General features: G+C 35.3%; 2 protein-coding genes across 2 annotated transcripts; one reads left to right on the top strand and one right to left on the bottom strand.

Moving 5' to 3' along the window:
- Window positions 1-1,798: 1,798 nt before the first annotated feature.
- Window positions 1,799-6,487, top strand: LOC112782766 (pentatricopeptide repeat-containing protein At4g18975, chloroplastic). The gene is made up of 8 exons (XM_072230117.1): window positions 1,799-1,866; window positions 1,950-2,046; window positions 2,356-2,427; window positions 4,459-4,541; window positions 4,647-4,755; window positions 4,880-5,023; window positions 5,520-5,732; window positions 5,844-6,487. The coding sequence occupies exons 1-8, from the start codon at window positions 1,799-1,801 to the stop codon at window positions 6,051-6,053; spliced, it is 996 nt and encodes a 331-aa protein (XP_072086218.1). The 3' UTR covers window positions 6,054-6,487.
- Window positions 6,488-10,101: 3,614 nt separating this feature from the next.
- On the bottom strand, window positions 10,102-12,229 carry LOC112782767 (large ribosomal subunit protein uL18c). Its single transcript, XM_025825334.2, has 3 exons — window positions 12,002-12,229; window positions 11,143-11,304; window positions 10,102-10,400 (listed from the first exon to the last, which is right to left on the bottom strand). Exons 1-3 carry the CDS (start codon window positions 12,143-12,145, stop codon window positions 10,251-10,253), a joined length of 456 nt encoding a protein of 151 aa, XP_025681119.1. The 5' UTR covers window positions 12,146-12,229; the 3' UTR covers window positions 10,102-10,250.
- Window positions 12,230-13,585: the final 1,356 nt, after the last annotated feature.

Here is a 13,585-nt window from a genome sequence, read left to right on the forward strand (position 1 = left end):
ATTAAGGACTAAATTAAAATAAAATGATTTCTTACTTATTCAAATTGAATGCAATAAATACAAATTAATTTTGTTAGATAATTATAGTCGTCTGATCTACTATATATAGATGACCATATAAAATTATAAGAATCATTATTTTTATCGCAAATGCTATTTCAACTCTTCTTTTTCTTCTTCTTTTCTTCTTTATGTATATTTTTTTATGTATAAATGTACCCAAAATGAGAAAGTACGAATGATGTTTTATTGATTGTTTGTTTGATGAATATATATCTGAATTTAGACATTCTACCACTGTAGATGGAAGTTGACCTGTAGTAATTCAAGGTTACCAGTATATTTTTTTTTTATAGTATTAGATAGAAGAATATTTGTTAAAATGAATACATTTATTGTAATGAAATTTTTTTTTCAATTATTAAATTTTTATGTCAGTCGTATAAATTCTTTGAAGGCACAAGATAATAAAATAGGTTGATTTTAATATCATTAGAAGCTAAATGGTTCAAGTAAACACCACTAATTATGTTAATAAAGTAATTTTGTAATATTAATGTAAATTACATATTAATTGTTTCAAGTAAATTCATTTCAAAATGTAAAAATTAGACTCAATTACGCTAAAATTTTAAAGGTAATATAGAATTTCACAACAAAATTAACATTCATTAGAGAAATAAATTTATATATGGCTCTCTTCTAATTATAAATAATAACAAGACTTATGAAAAAATATTAATGTCATCATTCTTATTAACTAAATCATAATATTAGGTAGTTGATAGTTTCATAGGCGAAAATTATTAGGTAATTACGTAAAAACTAGCAACGAACAAGCAATAAGGATTCATAAATAAATCTATTATATATTACCAATTTTATAATTAAAATATATCACATATCATATTCTCATCTATTCTATTATATAAAAATCAGGTTTTTGCACTTAATGATGGAGTTGACGTGACATGCTTTTGAGAGTGTTTAGCGATTTAATTCTTTTAACTCATTAAATACAATTTATTACGATAAATTAACTATATCAACTAATTGATTTTATTAGATATTTAAGTATCACACAATTTATTATAATTTATATCAATTTGATTTAATAGTATTTTCTAATTTATTTCTTTTAATGTTCTGTTAGTATTTTTAAATTTATTAAACTAAATTAATTATACTAATTATCTGTATTAATTAATAAATTAGATTAATTAATTAATTATTAAAATAATAAATATATGAATAAAATAGACTCTCCAGATATTTTTCACTAAAAATTAAATCAAATCAAATCATATATATTGAGATAAAAGAAGAGTGTAATTAATTAATTATATGCCTTTTATTCTTTTTTATCTATATTGCCGTAAACCATATCTACTTCATCTTAAATATACACAATATTATTTTATGTCTTTTATTTTTATTTTATCATCATAAAAAGTCATACATATTATAAGAAAACATCATCTTTTTACCGATCACAACAATTATATATATAATTTAACTTTTTAAGATAAATGATTTCTTGATAGAATCTCCTATTTTAATTTGTGTGAAATAATTCTTGAGGAGGGGGTGGATGTTTTTCCAATCTAATACTAAGTAACATATATCTACTTCATCATATCCAATTACACTTAAAAAAGTTCAAAGTTAGGATTGTTGAAATAAAATAATATTAAGTTGGAGCTAGCTACTTTCGTTGTGCTGGATAAAGCATGTTGGAAATTAAAAAACTGAGCAATAATGATAATAATTCATCTGAAACGTAAACCCAGTGAACTGTATGACGAAACCATTCCAAGTTACCACTAACATTATTGACTTTTATGGCAGCTCCGATCCAGTCTGGAGGTGTGTTTGGATCTTAATCACGCAACTCAGTTACTCAGATGTTACGTAAACTAAATCAACTTATTAATCACCACACGCTGCAGTAATAGTGTGAGAGCCGTGCCGAGCCGAGCCGCGCCGCGCCGAGCCACTATTATAGTAACGGTAAAACCAAAAACTGATGAGAAGGCGTGGTTAGAAGTTAGAACGAAATAAAGTGTTGAATTTGGCCGAGGACGGCGCATCTCGCGGCTCCAATTCTCAATTCCCGATGACATAACAGAATCTAGGTGGACCCCACAACCATACACACCTGTCAACCACTCATTATTGACGCACGTGCTCTCTCTCTAGCTAGCTATAACCCCCCGAATCTCTCCCTAATCTTCTAATTATTAGGTATGCTTTCTTTTTACGTTCCCCAACGCTGTTTTCGTGCATGTCTCCTTTATTTTCTTATCTCATTTCGACTTTAATTATTATCTTGCATTGCTCCCTTTATTTGTTTAGTTAAGGAATATATACATACATACATATACCTCTTTGGTTATTCCAAGTAACTTGTATTGTCCAAGCAACAAGGTTAGTTTCCTTCGCAAGGGATGCTCTTACAATTCCATTTCTTATTAATTTGCTTCCATCACTTCATCCCAACCCTCCCCTTCATAATACAAGTTTCGATATCATGAATTAAACTTTAATTCTTGTTTTCCTATTGCTCAACATATATAACACATGCACTCTCCGTGAAGAGATCAAATTTATGATTAGCAAAGATATATAAAACTATGAGGAGTGTTAGGAGTCAGTAACTTTTGTGATATGTAACTATCAAATAGCCATCAATGATGATTTTAATGGTGTGAAATTAGTGTAAGATTTCATTCAATGGCTCACTTTTCTTTGCTGGTTCAATGCTAGCCAAAATTTAATAAAGTTGCTGGTCCGTAGACTTTTTCTAAAACTATTATATAATAGCTAATATTTTTTCTAAAGAAATGTTTGAGTAAATATCTAGAGCTTAATTAATTTGGATCGGAATATATATAGAGATCTTAATGTTGGATTCTTTTGGGATGTGATTTTTATTTGAGAAATCTTGAACCTCTCCAGCATCATATATATGCAAACAACGTCATTCTAGATTATTCCATGTATTTATGCACTTTAAGAAAGTGATGCTACTTGCACTTGAGATTTGACTATGAGGATGTTGTGATTATTCATTTATCCACTTATGCGTGTTGAATGCATGTAAGCGAGACCTATTTTTTATGGAAATATAAAATAAATAAGTGAACACGTAGTTTGACATTTATGTTATAGTTGATTTGAATAACTATAAAACGAATACGTACACCAAATGGATGATAAGAAATTAGGAATATTTAGTTTAAATCCTTGGAATAAAAAATTAGAGAGAAAATGTCGTGTTAGACTGTTCGGGGAGAGAATGAAATGAGAGGTGTAGGTTAATCCAAGTGTGGATTGAAGGCTTAATCATTGAGAAAACTACTTTGTTATATATTTATTTTATATATTTACATTATTGTTATCTTGATGAGAACGTCAGCTAGAGATTTTGAACGATAGATCCTGTTAATTACAAGTTTATATATATACTTTCCATCATTTATTATTGGCGAGGATCATTTCTATAGCATAACATATATTCAATGTTTATCCATATATTGTTTAATTTATTAGGGAAATATTTAAGATTAGGATCCCGCTAGGGAGATAATGGACTATTTGTACAAGCTTAAACTAATTTTGGAGTTCATCAAGAATTGAACTCTTGACCTTTCGAATCTAGCGCTCTAATACCATGTCATAATACTACTCATCCCAAAAGCTCCATTAGCTCCTCATACTTTCCCTTAAGATTATTATAGTGATGCAAAATAGAACCCACCAAAACTAGCAAAGTTGAAGAATTATTGAAGTGTGGAATATACTATTTAATAATGCACGTGAGCATGAACCTTCAATATCAAATAGTTGTTCAACAATAATTGATAAGACTCAGTTTGCAACAACCGTGAAGTAAATAGAATCAAATCATCAATCCTCTCTTTTCTGTGCTTGTTTTTGGACAGGAATTATTGTGGGCTTAATGATCTTTATATTTTCTCCAGAACACCTAAAAAAATGGTGGCCTAAAACGGTATTAAAGTAAAACATTTTCCCATGTTGGCCCAAATAGAAGCCCACAATGAACCAATTGAAGCCCACCTTGCTCCTCGGGACAGGCTCCCTCCTTCTTCGATCCTCTCTCACAGCAAGTCAGCTCAGTGCTCAAATCCTGCCTCCGGGATCCGCCGCGGCGCCGCCGCTTCTCTCCTGCTGCCGTTGTGCTCCGTTCTCCTCCCCCGAAAAAAAACACGATGCTTCAAACACTTCAAAACTCAATTATTTGCCCCTTTCTTTCATCACCCAAATGTCACACTAGGGCTCAACCTCAATTCTTGCTCAACAATAGTTTCTCTTTCTCAATAACAACACTATCCATCTCACATAACGTTATAATTTTTCCAAAAGTAATTGCATTTCTTCGTGTAGCTTACTCCGCTCAGAAAAAAAAAATCTCACTTCTCTGGTATTCAATTGCAGAGAAGTGATGCCTATTGTGCGTTTGATTCCTCACTTGGTCACTCCAACATTTCCCGGAGCAATAGTCTTTCAGAGAAGGAGAAGTAAGTTATTATTGCACTTATTATTCAATGATATTATAGTTTATGTGATTTTATGTTTTTTAACCATTTACTCATGCTTCATGTTCCAATTCACCTGTAATTTAGACAAGGGAAGAAGCAGCAGAAAAAGAGAGTGGCAAAGAAAGAGCACCACTTGTGGAAAAGCAGAGATTCTGCTCAATCTGGCCAGAAGGCATTGAACCTTATTAGAATTGTATGTTTGTTCATACCAATTTTTTAATTTCAGTTTGGAATTTTGTTAGAAAAAAAATGAACCTTTAAAAATATATATATTTATGTATGTTCATTTTTGTGCATTTTGAATATTGGAACGTTAGGTATCTCAGCTTCCTAATGAGAAAGAGGCTGTTTATGGGGCCTTAGACAAATGGACTGCTTGGGAGACAGAGTTCCCAGTGATAGCAGCAGCCAAGGCTTTGAAAATATTAAGGAAAAGGAGACAATGGCTTCGTGTAATTCAAGTATGTTATACTAAGTTCTTCATTTACTTCTGCAAATTTTGGGACACTATTTGACAACTAATAATTATGGTTTGTTTGAGAAGTGTTCATTAAATGTTTCCATGACATGGTTCAAGGCTGAAATTGCTTCCTCATGAGATGAAAGATAGTTCATGGGTAAAACTTTTAATGTTTGAATTTGAGTTTCGACCAAAGCCAAAATTGTTTATATCAATCATGGTTTAAGTTATTATATAAGTGAAGAATGGTCTTTAGCTCAAGAAATGGTCCTTCAGCTGTTCAAGCTGCAGTCTATATAAATTACTCACACCACTGATTTGGATCTTTAGTACTTTAATATATATAAATGTGCTTTTCGTATATTTCTTTTCATTCTTTATTTATTTTCATAATAATGTTTTGATATTCTTGAGAATGCCATCCAGCTTGAGTTTGAGCCTTTACAATGTACAAGTGTAATGAATGGAAAAGAATCTTACTGCTTATCAATCCTCAGGTAGCAAAGTGGATGTTAAGCAAAGGTCAAGGAGCAACAATGGGAACATATGACACCCTTCTTCTGGCATTTGATATGGATCAGAGGGTAGATGAGGCAGAATCATTGTGGGATATGATTGTTCATGCACACACACGTTCTGTCTCAAAGAGATTGTTTTCTAGAATGATCACGTTATATGATCATCATCATTTGCCGGAAAAGATTATTGAGGTATATTTTTGTTGTACCATCAATCTTGCTATACCTTAATGCAAGCTGTTCAGCAATTATGAGGTTAATTCTTCTATGCTTTGACATGGAGCTATCATGTTTGTAAGTTAGATATTTGCAGACATGGAGGAGTTGCAGGTAAAACCTGATGAAGATACGGTCAGACGAGTGGCAAATGCGTTTAGAAAACTTGGCCAAGAAGAGAAGTGTAAATTGGTTAGAAAACGATATGGGCTTAAGTGGAAATATATTCACTTTAATGGTGAACGGGTTAAAGTTAGAACAGAAGCTTGGGAAGAAGAAGATCCATTTAGAAGTTGAAATTGGTGTCTCCAAATTGTCAATGAGGACACCAGTACACCACCATATTGTTACATTCCTAAAGCTGCTGTATTAGAGGTTCACTAGTTTGGTTCCGTAACATGTTTAGAGCTTAGCAGATAACCAATCAGGGGAGGAAGTGAGGAACTGAACTTTCCTTGAGGGATCGGTGCAGTGCTCCCAGTCCCCAGATATAAAAATGTTGTATACTTGTATATATATTAGTTATGTATTCAATGGAAAGGTAGCTAAAATTTAAGAAATGTATTCATGGAATGTAATTTTAATATAGTGATAGTTCTAAAATTTTTTTTGATATGTATTGTGGTATCAACAAAAATGTTAGATCCAACCAACTACTGTCTTAAAATGTTATAAGTGGATTGAAATTAATCTCTATATAACATCAACTGTTGAAACTTATTTTTCTTTTTTCCATCCATGTGACCAGTGATACTACTAACTCCGTCTATGTTACACTTGCGGTACATAGCCGGTCCCAAGCCCGGATAAAGGAGGAGGGTTGTGTTAGGTCTTCGGCAACCAACATAAAAATATAGCCGAACCCCCATGACATGAATCAAAGACATTATTGCGCTAAAGCTAGGTCGTTGCCCGGAAGTAATGCGTCGTATGGCTCGAGTACGGTGTCAAAGCAAGAGCCGCTGCATCGGTGCCCGGATGTAGTGTTAAATGAGCAAGGGTTCTCGCGTTTTCGTGAACGGACGAGGGTAAATAAGCTAGTTCACAAAGAAAAAGGTAAAGGTCAAAGCGACAGAAGGTTGAGATTTGGGACATGGAACATAGGCACTCTAACAGGAAAGTCCATGGAGGTGGTGGACACCATGACAAGGAGGAAGATTAACATTATGTGCCTACAAGAAACGAAATGGGTTGGCGCAAAGGCTAGGGAGTTGGATACTTCTGGTTTCAAACTTTGGTATACAGGAAAGGTGAAGAATAGGAATGGGGTTGGAATAATTGTGGATAAACAGTGGAAGAAGGACGTAGTGGATGTCAAGAGGGTGGGAGATCGTATCATCTCTATCAAACTTGTGGTGGAGGGAGGTGCTTTCCATGTGATTAGCGCCTATGCACCGCAAGTGGGTTCGGACGAACAACACAAGATAAGGTTTTGGGAGGATCTAGAGAGTTTGGTTCAAGGCATACCTTTGGGAGATAAGATTTTCTTAGGAGGAGATTTAAATGGCCATGTTGGGAGAGAAGTGACTGGATATGGGAGTATTCACGGAGGCCATGGTTTTGGGGTGATCAATACCGAGGGTAAAACTATTTTGGACTTTTCCTCAACTTTTGATCTTCTCATCGCAAATACATGTTTTAAAAAGAGAGACGAACATCTTATAACCTATAAGAGTAGCATGACAAGCTCTCAAATCGACTTCTTCTTGTTGAGGAGAGTCGACCGAAAATTTTGCATTAACTGTAAAATTATCCCGAGAGAGAGTTTGACAACACAACATAGGGTGCTCGTCATGAATTTTTGCGTTGAGTAAAAGTTGAGGAAAAGACATCATACGAAGAACCCAAGGACGAGGTGGCGGCGGATGAAAGGTGAGGAACAAAAAAGCTTCCTAAGACGGGTAGGAGAAGAGGTAAAGTGGGATGGGAATGGAAGCGCGAAAGAGATGTGGAGGGAGATGGCAGAAGTTATTAGAAGAACAGCAAAAGAAAGTTTTGGTGAATCTAAAGGAATAGGACCAAGAGACAAGGAATCCTGGTGGTGGAATGCGAGTGTACAAGAAAAGATAAAGATAAAAAGGGAATGCTTTAAAGAGTGGTCTTTATGCCGCAATGCAGATAACTGGAAAAAATATAAGGCGGCTAAGAAAGAGACAAAAGTGGCTGTAAGTGAAGCAAGAACTAGAGCATATGAGGGTCTCTACCAGTCTTTGGGCACGAAAGAAGGAGAAAAATGTATATATAAAATCGCAAAGAGCCGGGAAAGAAGAACGAGAGATTTGGATCAGGTTAAGTGCATAAAGGATAAGGATGGAGAGGTGTTGGCTCAAGAGGAGAAGATTAATGAAAGGTGGAAGAGCTACTTCTACGAGTTATTTAATGAGGAACAGAAGACTCTTCCGAGCCTTGGTCGATTATGCACAAGGGAAGAAGATAAAAACTTTGACTACTATCGAAGGATTCGAGACTTCGAGGTAAAAGAGGCTCTAAAGCAGATGAAAAATGGCAGGGCAGTAGGACCTGATAATATCCCGATTGAGGTTTGGAAGGGTCTTGGAGAAAAAGGCATCAACTGGTTAACCAAGCTTTTTAATGAGATTTTAAGGTCAAAGAAGATGCCTGATGAGTGGAGAAAGAGCACCTTGGTACCTATCTACAAGAATAAGGGGGATATACAAAGTTGCGGAAACTATAGAGGGATTAAGCTTATGAGTCATACTATGAAGTTATGGGAAAGGGTGATAGAACGGAGGTTGAGAAAAGAGACACAAGTAACAGAGAACCAATTTTGATTTATGCCAGGCAGATCTACCACTGAAGCGATATACCTATTAAGAAGGATGATGGAAAGGTATCGTAGTAATAAAAAGGATCTACATATGGTGTTTATTGATTTGGAAAAAGCGTATAATAGGGTACCAAGGGAGGTATTATGGAAGGTTTTAGAAAAGAGGAGAGTAAGGATCGCATATATTCGGGCAATTAAAGACATGTATGATGGAGCCACAACTAGTGTGAAGACTCAAGGTGGTGTGACAGAGGAATTCCCCATTGGTATAGGATTACACCAGGAATCATCCTTAAGTCCATACCTTTTCACATTAGTCTTGGAAGTACTCACAGAGCACATCCAAGAGCCTGTGCCATGGTGCATGCTTTTTGCCGATGATATCGTCCTTATGGGAGAGTCAAGGGAAGACCTAAACAAGAAGTTGGAGTTATGGAGAGAAGCTCTAGAAGTGTATGGTCTGCGCATAAGCCGTAGCAAGACGGAATATATGGAATGTAAGTTCAGTTTGAGAAGGGAAAACTCCAATATAAAGGTGAAGATTGGAGAAAACATCTTACGAAAAGTTAAAAGTTTTAAGTATCTTGGGTGCATCATACAGGATAATGGAGAGATTGAACAGGATGTAAATCATAGGATCCAAGCAGGTTGGTCAAAATGGCGGAGTGCATCTGGTTTTATATGCGACAAAAAAGTGCCTTTAAAACTTAAAGGTAAATTCTATCGCACCGCTATAAGACCGGCTATGCTGTATGGTACGGAGTGTTGGGCAGCTAAAGGGGAGCACGAACATAAATTGAGTGTGGCAGAGATGAAGATGTTGAGATGGATGAGTGGTCATACGCGATTGGATAAAATAAGGAATAAAGATATAAGGGAGAGAGTTGGAGTAGCACCCATTGTGAAAAAGATGGTTGAATCGCGTCTCAGGTGGTTTGGACATGTGAGAAAAAGACCGATAGAACATCCAGTCAGGAGGGTGGATGAGATGGAAGATGGACAAAGGGCGAAAGGTAGAGGAAGACCTAAGAAGACCATCCATGAGGTGGTCAAACGAGATCTACATATAAACGGTCTCTCTGGAAACATGATACATGACAGAGTACAATGACGTCGTTTGATTCATGTAGCCGACCCCACTTAGTGGGACAAGGCTTTGTTGTTGTTGTTGTGACCAGTGATACTACTATCAATGATACTACGGGACTATTAAAATGGGAGAAACTTTTTCTTCCTCATTTTTCTTTGTATGGAGCACGAAAATGGTTTATAATTTTGCCTCGTTTTTGCAACCTAGGTGTGTGAAAATGCACCCTTTAATTGTCTTTTTCTTAACTGCGAAAACACAACTAAATGCATAAAATAGTATATTTCTATATCCGCATTTAAACTGGTAAATAATAAATTTTTACTTAAATAAAAAAGCCTAATCTTAGTAGACATATATTTCAAATTAGATCTTTACTAATAGTTTATCTTTTGAGGGGAAAAAATGAGACACCATCCTAGAATAGATGGATAAGAGATTTTACTTTTTGGTGGATAAGAATCTGGAAATAGAAAGAACTGTTATGTAGATAGATGGATAGAAGAAAGAAGTCATTGGATCATCACAAAGTCACCGGAAAAGAGGCACTGCCCTTAAAAAGAACTGTTAAATCATTAACAAACTTCAAAATGAACTACATGGCAAGTGCATAATCATTTTAGAACTCCAGGCCATGTTCGCGAGCTGCATCTGCGAGTGCTTGAACACGACCATGGTACGGGTATCCACCTCGGTCGAAGGCCACCTTTGTGATCCCTTTCTCCAGACAGGACTTTGCAATGATTTCACCAACCTTCTTTGCTACTTCCTGAAGCCAAAAACAAAAACAAGAAAACAGAAACAAAAGGAAAGGATCAGTATCATAATTGGGTGGATGAAAAGTATGAATATGATGCAGACAAAGCAAGAATTCTTCCAAGGGAGTCAGACCTTACAAACTGTGTACACCAGAAAAACAAACACAGAAGCAAGGTTATTTGCCAAGATACAAATTATACATGATACTCGGATTAAAAGGAAAATATGAAGATTCATGTGCAAATAAACTTGGGCTTTCAGATTATTTCTTTAATATGTGTGATCTGGATTCCTGCTTCCAATATATATTGAACAATTTGAGGAAAAAATGGTAAAATCTTGGAACCTAATGTGTGATAAACAGTTGAAAATATAATGCCATTACTCAAAGTGGATATCAGTGAAAGTGGGAGAAGCTTCAAAATGTAAATGTGTTTCTTTCTTCTACAAGTCTATGGACCATTATGAATCAAATTAAAACTTAAACTCCTACTATATTGGCATTAATAAAGCAAATCAACATCAGAGGTAACAGTTTCATATTCAGTATGCATTGATACTGAGAAACTCAGTAAACATTAATCGTTAGGTTTCCAATCAAAGATGCTTGAATTTAGCTTTTGAGTTTGAGCAGTTATCTATTAAGGAAACATGACATTTGATCACACAAACCGGGATGTTTCGACTACATGGACTGAAGTATGACAGTAATTAAGAGATAGTCAGAACATCAAAAGCATTTTAGAACTTACAACTGTAGGAGCAGCTGTGTAGTTGAATTCTTCAAAAACTGCCTTCTGCATTGTTGAAACAGAAGCAAGAGTGTGCATGTTGGTGTCATCTATGACCTGGACAGAGAGATGCTTGTTGGATCGGAACACGGACAATCGTGGCCTTTCTGGTGTCCCTTCAACCTGACAAAACAGAAAATGATCTAAAACAGATATGCATTGCATTCTTCATGAGGTGAACTTACAATCAACAAGGAAAGCTTTACCAAAGAATGCCTTGGTCCATATTCGCAGTAAAAAGACTGTTCCACAGCGCACAGTACTAGCAACAACAAGAAGAAAAAGGTAAAGAGAAAAACTGAGTACAGTGCCCCCCCCCCTCTTGAACCGAAATTTCCATTTTCTTTTGCTTTAACCTTTTTCTTAAATCATGTAATCCAATATTTCAAATCTGTTAAGTTTACATGCTTAACCAATTGGAATGACTCGGTTAACCCTGCAGCACCAAAACTTATGAACTTCCGCTAAATGTAAAGATGGATCATAAAGCACAACATAGTGCATATAATATAAAGCCATAGCCAACAATGCAGAAAAACAAATAAATCAATGCATATTCAGCAACGAGAGAAGAAACAAACAAAATCATAGATAAAATAGGTGTAAAATACAATTGCATATTGTTGGGCAAGAATTGACTTTTAATCCACTAAATTAGGCTAGTGTTTAACACAGAGATGTAATGACACAGAAACAGAGAGTGTCTCTATTTTCAAAGTCTCGTTTGAACTCAGCATTAGAGAACTACTAGAATGTCAACAACTTGAAATTAGTGTGAACAATGAACTATTCAAAAAGCAAGGAAAGAATTAAAAGGGACCTTCTTCCTGATGCGGGTGTGGCGGGCGGTCCTGTCTTGGCGGCGGGTGGTGGAATGCGCTTCAACGACGAAAGAAAAGGAAGGGGGGAAGGAGGAGGAAGTTGGGAATGGTGAATGAAGGAAGGAGAGAGAAGAAGTATTCATTCTTGTGTAATCACTAATCTCTAGTCGCTATTCTTTACTATTAAACCCACCTTATCCCTTCAACTTTTTATTTTAAATTGGATCATAAATAAAATTATCTGATTTTACTTTTAAAAAAATTACAATAGCATATAAGTTAATAAATTTTTTATCAACATACTAAAAATAAATTATCCACCTTTATAAGTTGCCATAAAATTTGGAAATAAATATGATTATATACAATAATAATTTTCATGATTCTATCCTATGATTTACATATATGAATTATATATCTTGTTTTATATTGGGATGCATTTACCCATTCTTAATTTATGTAGTTTACACAAATTTTTCAATTAACAAAACAAAAATATTAAAATGCTAAAAATTAAAATTTTTTTTACTAATTTTTGTAGAAGAAAATTGGTTTAACCATTAATCAAGTATCGTTACAAACAAAAGAAAGATGGGATGTTATCTATTTAATGTAAATATTAAAAATTTCTTTTTGCATAATAAGAACATTAAGACAAAGAGTAAAGTATTGTTTTTGTCCCCAACGTTTGGAGTAAGTCTTATATTTGTCCCTAACGTTTCATTCGTCCTATTTACGTCCCCAACGTTTGAAAACTGATTCAATGTTACCCTCCCGTTAAATTAACTGACGGAACAGTAACGGAGATGCTTACATGGCTAACTTTGTCCACTGTGGCAAATGTTTTTCCTAGTGACCGTTACTGAGAAACAAAAAAAAAAAAAGAAATGTTTATTTAAATGGGGGAACCCTAATTTGAGAATGCACCTCTTGTCCCCTTCTTCTTCTCACCATCGCCGACTCTGCACTGGTCGTTGGTGAGTCCATGGCTTGGCAGGCCTCCCAGGCGGCGCCTAATTGCAGTGCTTCGTATCGAAACAGCAGCCAAGGGAAGCGACGGAGAACAACTTGTTACTGTGGGGAGAGGCCAGTGCTTGTGACTTCATCAACGGCAGAGAATCCCGGAAGGAGGTTTTGGGGCTGTGTTAACTATGGGGTAAGTAGAAAACGTAATTGTTGGGGTTTAGCTGTTACCTGGTTATCTGATTTGAATTTTTTTTTGGTTTTGGCCTAGATTGGAGAAGAGTGTAGGTACTTTGTATGGGCAGAGTCTGAGAAGGAGCAAGAAGTTGCTCGATTAAAAAGGAAAATCACAGGCTTGAAGGGTAAAGTTACAATACTTGAGAGGATGTTGACAATGGCAGTAGCAGTAGCTCTGGTTGGATGGACATGTGCTATGATTTTATTGTGTGAAAAATTGTCACTGACAAGAAATGGGAGGTTTTTTCTGCATTAAGGTTGCAGAACATAGGTGCTAGTGTAGGCTTCTTGGCAATATCTTGTCTGTATTTTGGAATGTGTGTGTAGGGATTGGGTTGGATCAAATGTAAGATGTTGATTGAATGATTTAGAATGAAGATTCA

Source organism: Arachis hypogaea, chromosome 20, assembly GCF_003086295.3.
Source record: "Arachis hypogaea cultivar Tifrunner chromosome 20, arahy.Tifrunner.gnm2.J5K5, whole genome shotgun sequence".
In the NCBI taxonomy this organism is placed as follows: Eukaryota; Viridiplantae; Streptophyta; class Magnoliopsida; order Fabales; family Fabaceae; genus Arachis; species Arachis hypogaea.